The following is a 19,382-nucleotide window of genomic DNA, read 5'->3' on the forward strand; positions in this document are numbered from 1 at the left end:
GGGAGAGTGAAGGCAAAGGTATGTAAGAAAAGAGAAGAGGGATAGGGGATCCCATGGAGAAAATTCTGAGGTCTGAAGGAGATGTAAAAACATACTAAATCAAGTTTGAGGGAGACCTCTAACCACAAGAGAAAAAGATCGGAAAAAGAAAGGTTTAGTTGGATTGTAGGAAATAGACTGATCACGAGGAGATTCCCAGAATCCCTTGGTAATTTGTATTTCAGAAGCAAAACATACTAACAGCTTGTGCCAATTTGCTAAGGCTATGACCTCTGGCTAGTTTTATACTTTTTATAAATAAGACCCCCAAAGAACCATTAATGTAGAAAATAACAAATGATTGTAAACCCATTAACTCTTAGGACAAAAGATAGTATTTCTGTCCTTCCATAGGCTTGTGCTCTATCTCGTTGTGTCACCTCTGTTTTACAGGAATCCTATGTATTATCACATTGTTATGCCCCAGTTCCTTCATATGTGAAATGAGGTTGGTAATATTATTTATTGCGTAGAGCTGTTATAAAGTGAAATAAGCTCAGCCCCACCAGTGATTCATGGCTGACATAAAGCACATGTTTACTAAGTGTTTCCTACGGTTAGTGGAGCTCAGAGGGCAAAGCAGAGTCAAACATCAGTTTTGAATATAAATGTAAACAGAGGAAAGGTTATTGAAAATGACATAAGACTAGAGCAAAATTATGGAGAATGTTCATCTCCACTGTTGGCAAATTATTTCAATGAGCCTTTCGTAACCCTCAAAGGACTTGAAAGAAAGTTCTATGTCTGTAAGTTTCCTTAAGGTTTGCCTAAATGGAAATTAATTTACCTTAAATGGAAATTTACCTTAATGGCAATACATCCTTAAAAAACTTACCTCAAATGGAAGTGTGTTAAAAAATACATGCATCCTCTTCCCCCAGAGAATGATAAAAACACTATATGGGAATGGATGGGTATCATTTCTTAACATAACGGCCAGATCTAGAGTTTGATCCCCAGATGATAGCAAAGGGTAAAAGAAAGTCAAATTGCATCAACAGCAGATCTCAGTCACCAAGGACCAAGGATCTCACGCTGCAGAGGTACCTTTTTTTTTTGCAGGGCATTTGCCATCTGGTTGTAAATCTGCTGTAGTAACTTGGATCTAAGAGGATAATGACTGGTGAATTGATTACTTGGGGACATAAAATAATTAACTCAAACTAAATAAGCAATACCTTGGGAGGAAACACATGTACTTGGAGGATATAAACAATATTTGAAATTTTATTTAGCATTGGCTTCAAGGCTGAAGCCCTGAGCAATAATGCAGTGATACAAATACTGGGTCTGTATAAACTAGGATTTGACTAGTTTTGGAAAACTAAGTACTCGTCTTGCCTTCAAGCTTTTTTCTTTCCTAAGGTGTGACCTCCTATCATTTGTTTGAAATGAAGGTATGATAGGTGGCGGTAGTGAAAAAAAAATGCATGAATTTTCTAACTTTTTGTGTGTGCATCGAAGGAAATTAGGCAGTGAAACTCATGGGTAACACTCACTGAGCTGATTAAAATTCCAAATCGGAAACTTGAAAGATAGTCATTCAAATAGTTAAAGAATGCAATTTCAGTGAAGAGAGGACATTAAACAAATATAAAAGGACAGACTCAAAGTCAGTGCAAAGAAAAAAAAAACGGTGAGTAATTTTTTACCATTATTCTGCAAAAATCTGTAATACTTTTGAAAAAATATTTTTAACTATTATGTTAGGAAAACATTAATTAGCAGCTAATTTTAAAGTAGACTTTGCTGTGAATTCTATACTCTAAAACTTTTTGGTTTAAGAGAAGACTAAATTGAAAGATCTTGGTTGTCTACTGAGGGTAACATGACACATTCTAGAAAACTGAGATCAAAGTCATGTGCGAATTCTGCCTTTTTTATTGGATGACTGCACATCAAAAGGACCAATTATTATAACTTTAGGGAGATGGTCAGTAAGACATTGACCACAAATAAAGTAATTTTATTTCTGGAAAAGACATATGATAGGATAATCGAGGCTAGTGCCTTCATTCTTCCTAAGAAACTTATTATCCAAGAGTGTATGGGGTCCCAAATGCAAGGTGTGGCAATATTAGGGCATGCACTCAAATATTTTTCTCCAACTATTTTTGTTATGTGGCCAATAGCTAAGCATGCAATATCACTACTCATGCTTGAGAGAATAAGAAAGCTTTTCCCACAAAAGCATGTGAGCTGTACATTTGTTTCTTTCTAGAGTTGGCTTATTCATTCCAGAATCCTGAACTGATTTGGTGTGTGGTTTTTCATGGAGACTTGAACCTATCTTATAGTTCTGTATTTCCATTGACACATTTTCCATTTAAATTTGAATGGCTAAAATGGGACCATGATCCATTCAGGAGAGATCCTGGTTTTGTCTGGAACACTCAGAAATGTATGCAAATTTCCGAGTTGGGCCAGCCAGGGTTCGTGTTAAATTTATGTTGTTGCTTCATTATTTCTCCCTTGAAAGGATGTAGAGTGAGGTATTAAGAAACACAATCACTGGAGTTGGAAAACTCAGGTTATAAATCCTTGTTTGCTATATACTAATGTGCTACTACATACAAGTGCCTTAACCTCTGTAAACTAGAGTAATTCGAAGTTATTTTTCTTTGTGTACATTAATTTAAATACAATAATACTATCATGTGTGCACTATTTTATTTTTTTAAAAGATGTTCTCTTCTATAATCAAAGCTGAGTCTCAGAACCAGTCTGAATTATATAGAGCAGGGTATATTTTCCCAGGTTTCAAATGAAGAAAAACTTCTTAAAAGAAATTAACTGCTTTGCAAAGGTCCTATATGAAGTTAGTGGCTAAATTAAGGCGTGTAACCAGGGATTTACCTCAAATTACAATGAATAATTCGATTATACACATAATATTTTTAAAGAGATTAAAATATGTGCCAGGCAATCATAGTATAGTAGCCGTATATCTGTGAAGAAGTTGAACTGATGTCAGGAAATTAAGCATAGCTGTAGCCTTCTGAACCGAGACAAATAGAGATTAAGTAATATTATTAGCGAAGTCCTAATAAATGCAGACAGACTGATGAAATGGCTTTGCTTGAGAACATTCTAAGCCTTTCTTTACTTATAGACTTAAAATTATGTAAAAAGCCTTTATGCTTGACCAAAGATAAGAAACATATTTCAAGTATGTTTAATGAAGGATTCAAGCCAGTAATATATTCAGTATTATAATTTTATGCAAATTAAAATAGCCTCTTTAATTTATTGGCTAATCTCAGTATAATCTGATTTGGGGAATCATCCTGAAGTTATTTCTCTATAATTTTTTCTTAAACTCATTCAAGTTCTTAAAATTCCACTATGGAAATTAATGTTTTTGTTTTAAAATTCCATCTGCCTTACAGCGGGATTATTCATTGCGTGGGTGACCATGTTAATTTGTTCAGTAACAGAAAAGGTTGAAGAAGAAACTTAAATAGGAGTTGATAGAGACGCCAGGTACGGTATAAAGTTAGGACTGAAAATACATAGGATGAAAACGCAGACCTCATGAAGATATCTGGTCAAGGTTGAGCATAAGATTATAAAAATACTTGGTGGCACACATTGCTAAACAGTCAGTGCCATGTTTTCAGGAGCATCTAAGATTTGATTGTGGATTGATCACAGGCAATCATGTTGACCAAGCTAGACATTGATCACAATTTGCTATTAGTTCATGGAGTCTCCTTAGAGAGTCATTTTAATGGAATACTTGATTTTTTTAATGTTTATTTATTTATTTATTTATTTATTTATTTATTTATTTATTTTGGGGGCTGGGGGGAGGGTCAGAGAGGGAAGGAGAGAATCCCAAGCCTACTCCACACTGTAAGTGTGAAGCCGGATGCAGGGCTTGATTTTATAAACCCTGAGATCATGACTTGAGCCAAAACCAAGTGTCAGTCACTTAACCAACTGAGCCACCCAGGCGGCCCTTTGAATACTTGATTTTTATTCTCTGACATATTTGAATGAGGCATATTAAAGCTAGTAAATTCCTTGAATAGGATATGATTATCATTCTACCCATGAGAAGCTTCAGATATGGCCTCATGAATTGTATATTTCAGGTGATTTCATGGATGCTATCTACGTTGGACCATGGATCAAAGCAATAATGTCACTGTATTTATTCTCTTGGGACTTTCCAAAAACAAGAACATTGAAATCCTTTGTTTTGTGTTATTTTTATTTTGCTACATTGCTATTTGGATAGGAAACTCACTCGTAATAATTTCCATCATGGGCAGTCAGCTAATTGAGCAACCCATGTATTTTTTCCTTAATTACCTCTCACTCTCCGACCTTTGCTACACATCCACCGTGACACCCAAACTAATGACTGACTTGTTGGCAGAGAGGAAGACCATTTCCTACAGTAGCTGCATGACACAACTCTTTAGCACACATTTATTTGGAGGCATCGAGATCTTCATCCTCACGGGGATGGCCTATGACCGCTACGTGGCCATCTGCAGGCCCCTGCACTACACGGTCATCATGAGCAGACAGAGGTGTAACACAATTATCACAGCCTGCTGTACTGGGGGGTTTGTACATTCTGCCAGCCAGTTCCTTCTCACCATCTTCTTACCCTTCTGTGGCCCCAATGAGATAGATCACTACTTCTGCGACGTGTACCCTTTACTGAAACTAGCCTGTTCTAATACACACCTCATAGGTCTCCTAGTCATTGCCAATTCAGGCCTAATTGCTTTGGTGACCTTCGTCGTGCTGATGTTGTCTTACTTTTTTATACTGTGCAGTGTCAGGGCTTACTCCGCAGAGAGTCGCAGCAAGGCTCTTTCCACCTGCAGTGCTCACATCACAGTTGTGGCTTTGTTTTTTGCACCTGCACTCTTCATCTATATTAGACCAGCCACAACATTTCCAGAAGACAAAGTGTTTGCTCTTTTCTATACCATCATTGCCCCCATGTTCAACCCTCTGATCTACACGTTGAGAAACACAGAGATGAAGAAAGCCATGAAGAAAGTGTGGTGTCGTCATATACTCTTGGAAGGAAAATAGTTTTGCAGATGCTTTTCGGATTTTCAGGCCATGGTTCCTTGAAACCCAGGACTTGGATGAAATCCATTCTTATCAGCTCCTGGCCTTGCTGCTTGGAGAGATAAGTGGGCAAGCAGGAAGCACACCCTTCTGATGTTTTATGATCCTATGGTAACAGCTCACCAACAAATTGAGTATCATTCTTATTCAGATGTTCTTCCACTTGACATAGTCATTAAGAATTGTGTTTATGTGATATGAAATTAATGATATTTTAAAGACGAAAGATTATAGCACTATTTGGCTCTTGTGCCGGAAAAAAAAAGATAAAATAGAGCATGAGTGTTTTCACACCTTAAAATGCTAAAGAGCTGAATAAAATATCACCTTCCATTTTTCAGCTTTTTACTCAACTCTAAATACAGAAAATTGCACTTATTGTTTTTGTATGGTTCATGCATTCCCACAAACTGAGCGGTATCCGGTAATCAGTAACCAGATGAAGGGTTAGAGATTACCAGTGCACCTGAAGTCCTCCTCATTTCTCTGCATAATTACTAACCTCCCAAAGGTGATTGCTATCTTTGTCTCTAAATCAACTGGTTTTACATACTCTTGTATTTTGTGGAAAAATAGTGATGCTGATCACACTCTTAGTGTCTGCTCATTACGTTTGTGAGATTCATTCGTCATGTTTTGTGTATTTTCTGAGTGTCTTCGTTGATATATACTGTTTCGTTGTATGAATATGTAACAGTTAATTTATCCATTCCCTTGTTTCTAGACATTTGGGTAGTTTCCCATTAAGATCATTATGAGTAGCTGCTTTGAATATTCATGAACATTTCTTTTGGTGAATACCGACCCTCTAATTGTTTCTTTAACAAGCTTCATATTGTAATTAAGACAACATTTTAAGGCAGTGGTTGTATGCTTGTGTTAATACTTTGCTAATACATTACTGGCATAAAACTATATAAATAAAAAAATTATCAATAGAAAACCACTAGAATGAATGCAATAAATGGCTTAGAAATATGTAAAACTTTTGGCACCTCTAGGACCCTCACAATAGGGTATGTAATATGTTAATTAATACAAACCAACCTGTCTATCATAGATACACAGCTCTTAGAAAGAAGAAAACTCTTAGAAGAGCATTCATAACTCAGAACAACCCCCAGAAACAGAGCATTAGGTTATGTTAGCAAGATTCACACATAAGTGGTCACAATTGGGAAATTGTAATACGTAAGATATTCACTGGAATATATGAATTTGCTTGTCATAATGAGCATGACTAGCAAAATTCTTTATTTAGCTAGTGAAAGTGAAAACAAATATTTTGGGGGGCTCCAAATAAGGGCAGTGGTTCCAGATAAGAAAGGTAGGCTCTACATAACATGCCATCATTGGATTGTCACCCATCCATATACATGTGCAGAAATGCACAGTATAGTAAATAACATCTTCCAGGGGCTATTATTGTCTCTGCCGTAATTAGAATAAACAGGCTTGAATAGAACAACAAAAATGAGAGAGGTAATATTTAATTTTTGTTTAAAAGTATCTGATCACACAGCAAAACTACCGATAGAGGAGTACGTAATGTGAGAAACAGCTTTAAGCGGAATACGTCATACAATGACAGCTTTTATGGCAGTTATCAGAGACAAATAGAATATGATTATAGTTATTATATAAAAATAAAAAATAATATGTAAAGCATGATATTGTATTAGGATTCTCAAAATTGTCCAGGGTGTTAAAATAATTTAGGAAATAAAAAAAAGAATATTTTAATTGTAAACTTGATGGATAAAACAGAGTAGCTATATCTTAAGAAAAACTCAGTAAATAGAATTTCAGATGTTAACAAATTACCAGAAGACAGAATTAGAGAGGAGAGTGATAGAAAAAAAATAGATCTCTTAAGAGACATCATGAATGAAGTAAGAGAAAACAACCTATGTTTGTCAGACTCTAGTGTTTGGGTAATAGTGAGACAAAAATATTTTTAAAAAGTCAAGTATTAGTAATTTTTGAGAACTGATGAAAATAATCTTTAGAACATATTCAGAGGAGGGAGAAAGAGTTGCTTTTTAAAAAAAAATTTGTAAACATTTACTCATTATTGAGAGACACAGAGAGACAGAGCATGAGCAGGGGAGGGGCAGAGAGACAGAGGGAGACACAGATTCTGAAGCAGGCTCCAGGCTCTGAGCTGTCAGCACAGAGCCTGATGCAGGGCTCAAACCCACAAACCATGAGATCATGACCTGAGCCAAAGTCAGACGCCTAACTGACTGAGCCACCCAGGCGCCCCAAGAGTTGCTCTTACGAAGAATCATAGAAAACACTATTACCAATTAATAATAATTTAAATCACTGAGTAGAAAACAAAATCATTGAGTAGAAAACAGAAGATAATGGAATTGCATAATGAAAGTACTAAAAGAAAAATGTCACCCTTGGCTTCTGTATTTTTGTAAGAAGAGTAAAATGAGGACTTTTCAGTTCAATGAAACAACAGTGAAAAACAACCAAGAATTGACTACAAACCTACACTCACTAAAAGAAGTTGTGAAGGACGTTTTCATTAAAAGGGAAGAAGTCTGAGAAGAAAGAGGACCCCCGGAGGAACGGATAATGATGGAAATGGTAGACTTATTTATAAACCTAGAAATTGTATTAAAATAGCCATCTTGTCTAAAACATGAGACGAAACATAGAAGAGAGGACAAGATCCTGGCCCACGACATATTATGAGATGGAAGAAAATGATCAGAAGAAAAGGGTTGGAAGTACCATGTACCATTCAGCGGGACAGGGGGGTGGTGGTGATAATGTCAGGTTCGGACACTTGTTAGCATCAATGTACAGCCATGATTTCTTACATGTAGCTAAAATAACAGGAAAGAGACAGGCCGGTGGAAGGTGGTTCAGTAGGTAGACAGGTAAAAATACACTGGAGGAATGAAAGGAGACCCATCCAATTAAAAAGTAAAAAAAAAAAAAAAAAAAAAAAGAAAGAAACAAAAAAAAAAACAAACAAAAAAACAAGGAGGGAAAAAATAGACATTGGGAAAAGTTGAAAAAAGAAAGGAACAAAAGTCATGGTAAGAAGGTAGTCCAAATATATAAGACAAAATGAACACAATGGACTAAATTCTCTAGTAGGAAGACAAAGATTATCATAATAGATTAAAATATAGCCCTGCGCTTTTACAAAGGATATTATATGGCATGAAATTTGGAACTACAATCATGAAAAGGAGAGAGCAGGCAAACGCATTAGCACTTGACCCTCCTGATGCCTTGGAAGCAGACATTTGCCGTGAACCTCTTGGTTCACAAGGCCTGACTATATCGGAGCACTCCCCACTCAGCACCAGCCAGCCTACAGCCATGCAAGTTTGTTTACTAGGCTCTTCTGTGAAAGACCACTGCATACTCCAAGCCTCGCGCAGCCCCCCATTTAGCTGCTTCTCTGCACTCAAGCTAAGCAGAGCCGTCCAGAAGCCTGCACAGTACTGCATTCGAGAGGCACGTCCCGCTTTGCTGGGTGACGGGCTTTTCCGGCAGCATCTGCAATCTCACTTTTTCCAACCATGTCTGAATCCCAACCTTGGCAATGGTTCTCCTCTTCCAAGTTCATTCTTTGGGTACTCTTCCTCAGTCCTAGGTTACTTTTAACACTTGTATTCAAGTATCACTGACCGACAACAGACAGCACATATTTAAAATGTCCAATCTCATTAAGTTGTGACATAAGTATACACCTGGGAATCCACCACCATAATCGAGATGGTGAGCGTATCCCTCCCTCTGAAAAGTTTTCGATGCGCTTTGTGTCTTTATAGACGAGTTTGTGTCCTCTAGATCTTTGCGCAAATTTATCATACAGTATATATTCTATGTTGGCCGGCTTCTTTCTGTATAATTATTTGGAGATTAATCCATACTGTTGCATGCCTCAGCCGTTGATTCCTTTTTTATTGCTGAGTGGTATTCCACTCTGCAAATTCCACAATCTCGCGTTGTTTCCACTATTTGGCTCTTACAAATAAAGCTGCTCGAAAACATTCATGTGTAAGTTTCTATGTGAACATATGCTTTCAGTTCTGTTAGGCAAATATTTATGTAGGGAATGGTTGGTCATCTGTAGGTATATGTTTAACATTTTAAGAAACCACCTCACTGGTTTTTCAAGGTGGTTATACCCGCGTACCTCCCCACAAGAAGTTTATGAATGTTCTCATTGCTCTTTCGCCCTTCATATACTAAGTTTCTTAATTTGGGCCATTTCGAAACCTGTGAACTGATGTTTCGTTGCTACTTTAATTCGCATTTTGTAAATAACTAATGACGTTGAGCAGATTTTCATGCACTTATTTTGACATGACTAAAATGCTGTGATGTCTTTTGGTGAAATGTCTTTTCAAACCTTTTGCCCATCTTGAAGATTTTCATCTAAGTGGCTGAATTTTTAGACATAAAATAGTTTATACTATTCTTATGTAGACTTTTAATATTGCAAAATTTGTAGTGATGCCAATTCTCTCATCCTTGATATTGATAATGTGTGTCTTCTTTTCTGTGCTCCTGACCAGTCTGGCCAGAGGCTTATCAACTTTATTGAATTTCTTTAATAGATTTTTGTGTTCAATTTTCCCAATTGGTTTTCTTTTGTTTTTCATGGATGTTTACTTTGATCTTTATTATGTCCTTTTTTTCATGCTGGTGTACTTTTCTCTTCTTTTGCTAATCTTAAACTGGCAGCTGAGGACATTAATTTGAAGCCTTTCTTCTTTTCCAGTATAGATATTTAGTGCAATAAATTTCCCTCCACGTCCTGTATTCAAGGATCCCACAAACTCTGATATATTTTTTTTCCTTTCCATTCATATAAAGGGACTTCCTAATTTCCCTTTTGATTTCTTCTTGACCCATGAGGTTACTTGGAAGTGTGCTGTATGATTTCCAGATATTTGGAAATTTCCTAGATTTCTTTCTGTTTCTAATTTGATTCCACTGTAATCAAAAAACATACTTCGAAAGACTAGAGTCCTTTTATTATTGAAACTTGCTTCAGGACCCAGAAAATGATGTGTCATCGTAAATGTTCTGAGTACACTTAGCAAGAATATGTATTCTGAAAAAGTTATATGAAGTACTTCATGTAGACAAAAGTCAAGACAGTTGATGGTTTTGCTCGTCCACTATTATTTTGCTGATTTTCTACTTGTTCCATTAATTATTGACAGATGAGTTCTGAAATATTCAACTATATTGTGAATTTGTCATTTTCCCTTAAGATTCTATAAGTTGTTGTTTTATGAATTTTGAAGCCTTGTTATTGGGGTCACAAACATTTAGGTAGTTATGACTCCTTGATCACTGGACCCCTTTCCCATATGACATGAACTTTTTTATCTTTAGTAATATTCTTTAATCTTAAATTATCTTTGATAAAATAAAAAAAACCCTTTACATCTCTTTTCACTAGCATTATTTATCTTTTCTATCCTTTTACCTTTAAACTATTATTTGTACCTTCATATGTAAAATACATTTTCTGTATCCAAAATGTAATTAGGTTGTAGAGGTTTTTTATTTTTGTTTTGTTTTTGTATACTACCTGACAAGGTCTGCTTTTTAATTTTACTGTTTAGACTATTTTCATTTAATGTTATTATTGATAAGGTTGAGTGTTAGTCTATCATCTTGTAATACCTTTCTATTAATTCTATTTGTTCTTCTCTGTTTTCTTTGTCTTCCTTCTCTTGAATCAATTGAGTGTTCCTATGATGCCATTTTATGTACAGTATGATAGCTTTGCAATAATATCCTTCTATTTCTTTTCTTCCAGCCTTGATGGAATATTTTTACACATTTGACCACTACGTATGTTATGAACACCCGACATATTGTTATCATTTTTGAAACCACCTCTGTTATCTTGAACAAACTATTTAAACTCTAGAAGATTCTTTTTTTTTTTTTTTGCTTTGAGGAATAGAGGCAATAATTACCATGAAATTTTTTTAAGAATTAAATCAGATAATGCACTTAAAATTCTTAAAACAGTGATTGACCTATAGTAATTAAAAAATGCTTATAAATGTTATGATTAGCTTACTAAGTGAATTGTTCTGATCTAGCTGGGATGCTACAAAATACTGATTTTCTGAAGTCTTAAATAAACTCATATGTATATAGACTTTTTTTTTTAATTTAACGTTTATTTATTTTTGAAACAGAGAGAGAGAGAGCATGAATGGGGGGAGGGTCAGAGAGAGAGGGAGACACAGAATCGGAAGCAGGCTCCAGGCTCTGAGCTGTCAGCACAGAGCCCGACGCGGGGCTCGAACTCATGAACCATGAGATCATGACCTGAGCCGAAGTCGGACACTTAACTGACTGAGCCACCCAGGCGCCCCTGTATATAGACTTTTTGTGCAAAAAGTGAGTCCACCCGAATTTCAGTGCACATGATCCTGAATCTATACACCTTGCAGCCCTGCAACCACACAAAGGAAAGTGCCTGGTAATAATTAGAATAGATGTGTACATATTTTGTTGGTTCCTAACTTCATTATACTCTCCAATACTTTTCACCAAACCTGGTGGGTCCTTTTCCAATCTACCGATAGGAGCAGGGAATTTGTTTTACATTTTAATTAATTTGCTATTTTCTTTCTTTGCACAACCCAACCTTCCATTGTAGCAATGACAGTTAATTACTGTAGAGTGTGGCTACTGGTCCAGGAGAATAGTGGGGTGACAGTCTTTGACTTAATTGTTAACTGAATATTATGCATCTTATGTTGCTTTTGCTAATGACTTTTGTTAGGACTCTGGATCTCTCTCTCTCTCTGATTTTCTTTTACCTTCTCCTCTCTGGAAATAGGGACCTCCTCCAAAAGAATCCCATTGCTCCCATAGGATTACCCAAATTTCCATCCTGCTTTTCAGAGGAAGAAATTGATCAGAACTGGCAGAATTTCTTTATCTACTTTGGATCTGAATAACAATAGCAGTCTCTAGAGACACAGTGCCCAGAACTTGGCTAATGCTAAAAGAGAAAATAAAGATAAAGCTTGAAAATTCCTATGAGCCTAGGGAATATGACCTAGGGCAGCTGATTAGTATTATTTGCTGAGGATTTCTTAAGAAATGCTTCTGGGAAAACAATTTTTTAAAATTTCAAAGTCAGCAAGTTCTTATGATCTCCTCTCAGTTTATGTCTCTTGCAGAGAAAATTTCCTGCAGCCATACGCTCAAAGAAGGTGAGTGACTCCTACGGCATATATATATATATATATATACACACTGCACATATATTTTGAAACGTTCTTGTTTACTTCTGAGTATGAGCAGGTGCCAGGGAGTTCTACTAGCATTTAAAATCCTAGATCACTCACTTGTGGAGTGAATACATGCTTCATGTGAATCAGGATCATTTTCAGCGATATTTAAATCTTCATTCACTTAGCAAAACAGTGCTACTCTCATGATAATTCAAGGAAAGCAGTGTTTGTAGATACTTTTAGAGAATGTACCTAGGTTTGTTTCAATCACTGCTTTCTAGTTTCATATTTTCAACCATAAACGCAAGTGAAGGGTTACCAACTGTAATTGAAGGGGGGTATGTGTGACCACGACATTTTCCTGAGTAATTTAAAACTACCTTGAAGACCATCTACAACTGATGTGCAGGTAATCACTCTTAAAATCCTTGTTTTAGGCTCACTAGATCTATTTGGCATTTATTGTGTTGTTTTAAGGATATACAGTCTCACACGGTATGTCAAAATTTAAGCAAGACTAAAGAGATTTTGCAATATTTATTTCTTACTGTGTCTTATAGAGTTTGTGCTTTTGAAGAATACATGCTAAAAATAATAAAATTGTTAGGTTGCCAGTTTCCTTCCAGACTTCCACCTTTGAAGAAATTCCTATCTTTCAAATGAATCATCACTTTAAGTTTTCTAGATTCATCATAATCAGGTAAGGTAAGTTTGTAGTAAGACACATGTTGATCACATCAGTAGAAATGTATGTAATTAGTATATACAGACCCCAGTTGACTTATAGGAAATGTAGTTTTACAAAGCTGGTCTTAACTCCTGGGGTGAACAGGACTGTGAAACAATACTACAAAAGGCACAAATTGACTTTTTCATTTAATTTTGGTAACATGAAAAACAGTCAATGTATTTAAAACTACATGTAACGAAATTCCCCCAGGTAACCAGTATTTCACCCAACTGATTTTATTTTCCACCAAAATATTATCCACATTGAGGTTTGTTCTGATGGTCCTTCTAAAATCTCTGTTGCAGTTTTGCTTTTGTTTATTTCAAGGGATTTGATTCAGGATGTATGTGTATTTGGAGGACAATTTAATTCTTAACCCTTTCACTCAAAGAGCAGAGAACATAAGGAAAAGGTATATAATTGCAATGTAGTCTCAATTTTCTTTGGTGATTATGTTTCATTAACTCATGCATTCCTCATTTTTTCCTTGGGTGATGTGTCTAGACCACAGTTATAGATGTTGAAGTCCAAGATTAGAAAGGATCAATGTCCTGTAGAAGTGAGAACTGCTTGTGTGAATGGGGAAATCCAAAATGGTCTCATTTATTCTCGTTAAAATTCCACCATGGGTAATAACAGAGTGCAAAACACATAAATTTGGTGAATAAGGTGTGGCAATTTGGGGAATAAGGTGTGGCAATAGTCTAAATTCGTGCTGGATGATTATTGCCTCTTCTGATCTGGAAGGGTTTTTTAGATTTAGATGTCAGCTTCTATATAAAGCTTAAATATCGAGATTGAAGACAAAGAAAAAAAAAGTAGCCACATATCAGTTCACATGATTTCACTTGATATCAAACAGGTGACCATTGAAAGCCTTAGGTGACCAATAGCATCAGAAGTTTACTGAGGTATAAGCAACGCTTGAATACAAGTCGTTTGCTCTCTAAGTTCCTTTGCCCTCTGTGTCATTCCTTAAATGTTTTATTTAGTTTTGAGAAAGCACAATGAGGGAAGGGCAGAGAGAGGGGAACAGAGAATCTGAAGCGGGCTCTGTGCTGACAACAGCCAGCCCGATGTGGGGCTTGAACTCATGGACCGTGAAATTCACGACCTGAGCCGAAGTTGGAGCCCAACCGGCTGAGCCGATCAGTTGCTCCATCAGTTTGAATCCTGTCTATATTGCTTTTGTAGGATCCCTTACTGTTTTACTTGGTAATGTCTCCTTTGCTTCATTTTTATGTTATGCTTTGAGGGTCTCAAAACATGCCATTTATTTTTCTTACTACAATTTCTCTCTCTGGACGTTGGTGCCATTGTCATTCTGGTGCCCCCAAGGAGTGATGATATTTCCATAAACACACAGATTGGAATAGTTACAGCTGCGGTGGTCAGATTGAAAGCCTGATGGTTTCAAAGAGGAGATGTGCTACACCACGCATTCGCTCGTAGAACTATCGTATATTTTACAGCGATCTGGGAGTCTGTCACCTCTCATGAGATGAAAATTATATTTCCTCCACTGCTGTCTTCTCAGATGCATGCTCCTTTTCTGTGGGAAACTGCATTAAATGAACAAGAATTAGGGGATGAGATCATAAATTTTTCAGTGTATTGGCTCTCTGATTTGGGACATTCACTTAGTTTTTCTTAATCTGTTCTTTCCATACTGAAAAGAACACGGTGGGATTCGATGAATACTAAGATTTAAGTCATTATTATAACAGGACTTATTATTTAGTAATAATTACTATTTAGTGATTATTATTGAGTAATAATTATGTAGTAATAATTATTTAGACCTATTATTTAGTAATTATTTAAAAAATTACCTCGGTTTCAGATTTTATGTATATTTACTTGAAGGAATGCAATATAGGTAGGGGTGCTCGGTCGGTTAAGCGTCCAGCTATTGATTTTGGCTCAGTTAATGATCTAGCAGTTCCTGAGATCGAGCCCTGTGTCTGGCCCTGCACTGACAGCACAGATCCTGCTTGGGATTCTCTCTCACTCACTCTCTCTCTCTCTCTTTCTCCGTCTGTCCCTGTTGCACACTCCCTCTCTCCAAATAAATAAATAAATAAATAAATAAATAAAATAATAAAGGAATGCAGTATAGTATTTTCCTAAGTTAGTTATGATTTGCAACTGCAACTCTAACAATGTACACAAAGATATAAGAAACACATTAACTTTTATGAAGGAAGCATAACTTGTGCACAATTTTGAGGCTAAGACCTGTTATCTTCCTGTTAAAAAAGGGAGACTACAAAGTCCTCCATTTCCATTAGTGCTTTCTTTTTTTTTTAATTTATGCCCATTATTAAGTTTAATGGCGATGGAGTTTACCTTAAAACATGCGTGTACACTAAAACCAAAATAAGAGATCTACATATTTTTTCTAATTCTTTTTCAAAATGTCACTGATAAAATCTGCTCTGTGCTGTGTTTTCAACTATTTTTGTGTCATAACATAGCCAGCAAGATCGACTTTTGGTTATGTGCTACCCATTCCATTCCCACCCTTGCATTTCAAAGAGTATTACTTCCAATCCTAATCACTCACCGCACAATTTAGGCAAATGTGCTTTTGTTTTTGTTTTTAAATGCAACTGCATTCCTTGATTGTATGTCTTCAGGCAATTCAGGAGAATGTTCCATATCATGCTGGGGAAAGAGCATTACCTGGAATGAAAAGCCTTTTGTGAGTAATGAACACAAGGGAAATGAGGAATAAGATAAATTTTATGCATTAAATTAATGCCACTGTTATCTCAATGTTATAAATAACAGTAGTAGAACTTCTGTTTGGAAAATAGTAATTTTTAAATCATGATATTTTCAAAATTTAATCAAATGTATTTTTAACACTATCAGTATGACAGACTATTTGAAAAAATTAAAAAATCATAGCGGAAGCAGTTGATTCCCAAGAAAAAAACCATAATAATATTGATTTATGATTTACCTTCTGTGATTTGTTGAGTTAGCTTTTTGCTTTAATTAGAAATTTATTTATGATTGTGTTAATATTATCAATGTTTTCATTCAAATTTTTTCTTTCCAGATACTCAGTTATCTGTGCATAGCACACAATTTATGGGAAGTCAGAGGAACATCTCAGAATTCATTCTTTTGGGACTTTCCTATAACCAGAACATACAAATTTTTTGCTTTGTATTCTTCTTGTTTTGTTATGTTTCCATTTTGGTGGGAAATCTCTTAATTCTCGTCTCCATTCGATGCAGTGCCCTTTTTTACCAACCAATGTACTATTTCCTCGGTCACTTATCCTTTATGGACATTTGCTACACCTCCTGTGTGACACCCAAACTGATAGGTGATCTGCTGCTGGCCAGAAAAACCATCTCTTATGGTAATTGCATGTTACAGGTCTTTTCCTTGCACTTTTTGGGAATGATTGAAATCTTCATCCTTACAGTCATGGCCTTTGATCGCTACGCTGCCATCTGCAAACCTCTCCACTACCTGCTTATCATGAATAGAGCAAGGTGCAATCTCCTAGTCTTGGCTGCTTGGGCTGGTGGGGCCGTCCATTCTTTTTCTCAGTTTTCTATGATATTCCAGTTGCCTTTCTGTGGCCCCAACGAAATCAATCACTACTATTGTGATATCTTCCCTTTGCTGAAAGTTGCTTGTACTGATACCTACATCACTGGTGTCCTTGTGGTTGCCAATTCAGGTCTGGTCGCTTTAGTGACCTTTGTTCTCTTGTTTGGGTCTTATGTTGTCATATTATTCACTTTAAGACATCAGTCGGCTGAAGGAAGACACAAAGCCCTCTCCACCTGTGGGTCTCATATCACTGTGGTCATCTTATTTTTTGGGCCTTCAATCTTTGCCTACCTTCGACCTCCGACCACGTTCCCCGAGGACAAGATATTCGCTCTATTTTACACCATCATCGCTCCTATGTTCAATCCCTTAATCTACACCCTGAGAAATACAGAGATGAAAAGCGTGATGAGAAAAGTTTGGTTTCAAATGATATTTTCAGGAGAAAAACACAATTGATTTGTCCTATTCAATATGCTAAAAAGTTTATGCAGGAGTAAAAGTAGACTTGGAATCAGAGAGCTTGTTGGTGTTCAGATCACCGAAACCAAATCGTTCACTTTATAAATGTCAGAGATGATGAGCCGAAGCATTGTGAGCAAGGTGACAATTTTACCAGCAGAACTGAGATTGGCTTAGGGCATCTGCATATTAAACATATTCCAGGCTGAGTGAACGGTGGGGCTGTCATACCCAGTAGTCAGTTATGGATCTGTGAAGCTGACAGCGAATTTTAATATTCATTTGCATATGAAATTGATACACGGGGATTCGACAACATTTTGGCCCTCTGGAGAAATGAACAAGATTAAAAGTGGTTTTCCGAAATTAAAACAGAATGTCTTTAATTATCGAATTTTATTTCCTGTAGAATATTCATCTGAATCTTATGTGATCACACTCTGCAATAAATTATGTGATGAAAAAAATTCAGGCAGATAATTTGCTTTAGAGTTGCAAAGAAGAAGGCGTGGCTACACTGGTCCTCTGGGGAGTTACAGCAACTTTTCCCAATCCCATCTGCCTTAAAATTTCATAGGCGGGGACAAAGGGACAGGTGGTAATTTACATTTCCGTTATAGTGTTTATTACATCATATATGTTCAGAATGTGGAAAGACAGAATGAGAAAATTAATAGATCTTCTCCCTTTCCAGTAAAGCTCAATTAGTTGAATGACTTCAAGACTCTGCATTTGGGGGGGGGGCGCCTGGGTGGCTCAGTCAGTTAAGCGTTCCACTTCAGCTCAGGTCATGATCTCATGGTTTGTGAGTTCGAGCCCCGCGTCAGGCTCTGGGCTGATGGCTCAGAGCCTGGAGCTGCTTCAGATTCTGTGTCTCCCTCTCTCTCTGTCCCTCCCCGACACACACTCTGTCTCATTCTCTCTCTCTCTCTTTCTCTCTCTCTCTCTCTCTCTCAAAAATAAATAAATATTTAAATAACAAAAAAAAGACTGCATTTTTGGGGGCAGCCGGGTGGATGGGTCAGTCAGTTGAGCCTCGGACTCTTGATTTCGGCTCAGGTCATGATCTCACAGTTCATGAGTCTGTGCCTGGAGTTGGGCTCTGCTTGCAATTCTCTCTCTTTCCTTCTCTCTCCTTCTCTGTCTCTCTGCCCCTCCACTGCTCATGCTCTCTCTCTCTTAAAATAAACACATAAAACTAAAAAAAGGAGACTGAATTTGGGAGAAACTGCACATATCAGCTTGTCTTGATATATAGACAGGAGAGATGAATTCAATTTCCATCCTAATGGACAAAAATGGAGCCAATTGAAAAAAAAATTAAATAAATCTTCCATTTGCATAGTTCTTGCATATATCTTTTTTTCCATTTAAGGTGAGAAATGAAATAATAACAACAAAACACAGTTATTTGTGATATTAAAAGATTTACTACCATGGTCCATGAATAGAACACATTATTTGTAGGTATTGAGAAAAGCAAATTTAGGAGAAAGATTTCTCAAGAGAATTAGAAAAAAAAATTGGAAGAAAATATTTTTGTACTATCAATAAGATACAAATAATTAAAATCTTTCTGGAAAAAATAGACATTCATAAGAAGGTGGGTAACACTGTAGTATTATCAATGGAATTATTTTGAAAACATGAACTATATTTGAAAACAAAATGCAATAGAATTTCAAAAAAATAATGTCAATAGTAATACAAAATGAAAGGGAAGGATAGGGAGAGAAAATGATAAGAAATGCAAATTGCAGCAAATTTATGTGTGAGAAGAATTCTATAAATTACAATTTTGACAAATTACTAATAAAAAAATGAGTCTTGGGGCGCCTGGGTGGCTCGGTCAGTTGAGCGCCCGACTTCGGGTCAGGTCATGCTCTCACAGTTCATGGGTTCGAGCCCCACATCGGGCTTTGTGCTGACAGCTCAGAGACTGGAGCCTGCCTCAGATTCTATGTCTCCCTCTCTATCTGCCCCTTCCCTGCTCACATACTCTCTCTCTGTCTCTCAAAAATAAATATATGTTAAAAAAAAATTAAAAAAACAATGAGTCTTGTGCTTGCTTAGACGACATCACTTACTACCAAGTATTAGGAGAGAGCGTAACAATGTCTACAGGTTTTGAGAGAAAAAGATTGAGAGGGAGGGATAAGCCTTATTCTGTGTCCTACTGTCTTTCATTTATGCAAAAAATAAAAAGACACCTGCATATCAATTGG

The 19,382-nt window shown here is 36.4% G+C and overlaps 2 protein-coding genes across 2 annotated transcripts; both read left to right on the top strand.

Annotated features, from left to right (window-relative positions):
* Nucleotides 1–4,167: 4,167 nt before the first annotated feature.
* On the top strand, nt 4,168–5,097 carry LOC101094132 (olfactory receptor 4P4). Its single transcript, XM_003993311.2, has one exon. The coding sequence runs from the start codon at nt 4,168–4,170 to the stop codon at nt 5,095–5,097; it is 930 nt and encodes a 309-aa protein (XP_003993360.1).
* Nucleotides 5,098–16,218: 11,121 nt separating this feature from the next.
* LOC101094374 (olfactory receptor 4P4-like) lies at nt 16,219–17,154 on the top strand. Its single transcript, XM_003993312.2, has one exon. It carries the CDS (start codon nt 16,219–16,221, stop codon nt 17,152–17,154), a length of 936 nt encoding a protein of 311 aa, XP_003993361.2.
* Nucleotides 17,155–19,382: the final 2,228 nt, after the last annotated feature.

Source organism: Felis catus, chromosome D1 (assembly GCF_018350175.1).
Source record: "Felis catus isolate Fca126 chromosome D1, F.catus_Fca126_mat1.0, whole genome shotgun sequence".
NCBI classification, from domain to species: Eukaryota; Metazoa; Chordata; class Mammalia; order Carnivora; family Felidae; genus Felis; species Felis catus.

What these genes read in the sequence shown, in the direction of transcription:
- LOC101094374 (XM_003993312.2), top strand. Translation starts at nt 16,219, where the DNA reads ATGGGAAGTCAGAGGAACATCTCAGAATTCATTCTTTTGGGACTTTCC.
- LOC101094132 (XM_003993311.2), top strand. Translation starts at nt 4,168, where the DNA reads ATGGATCAAAGCAATAATGTCACTGTATTTATTCTCTTGGGACTTTCC.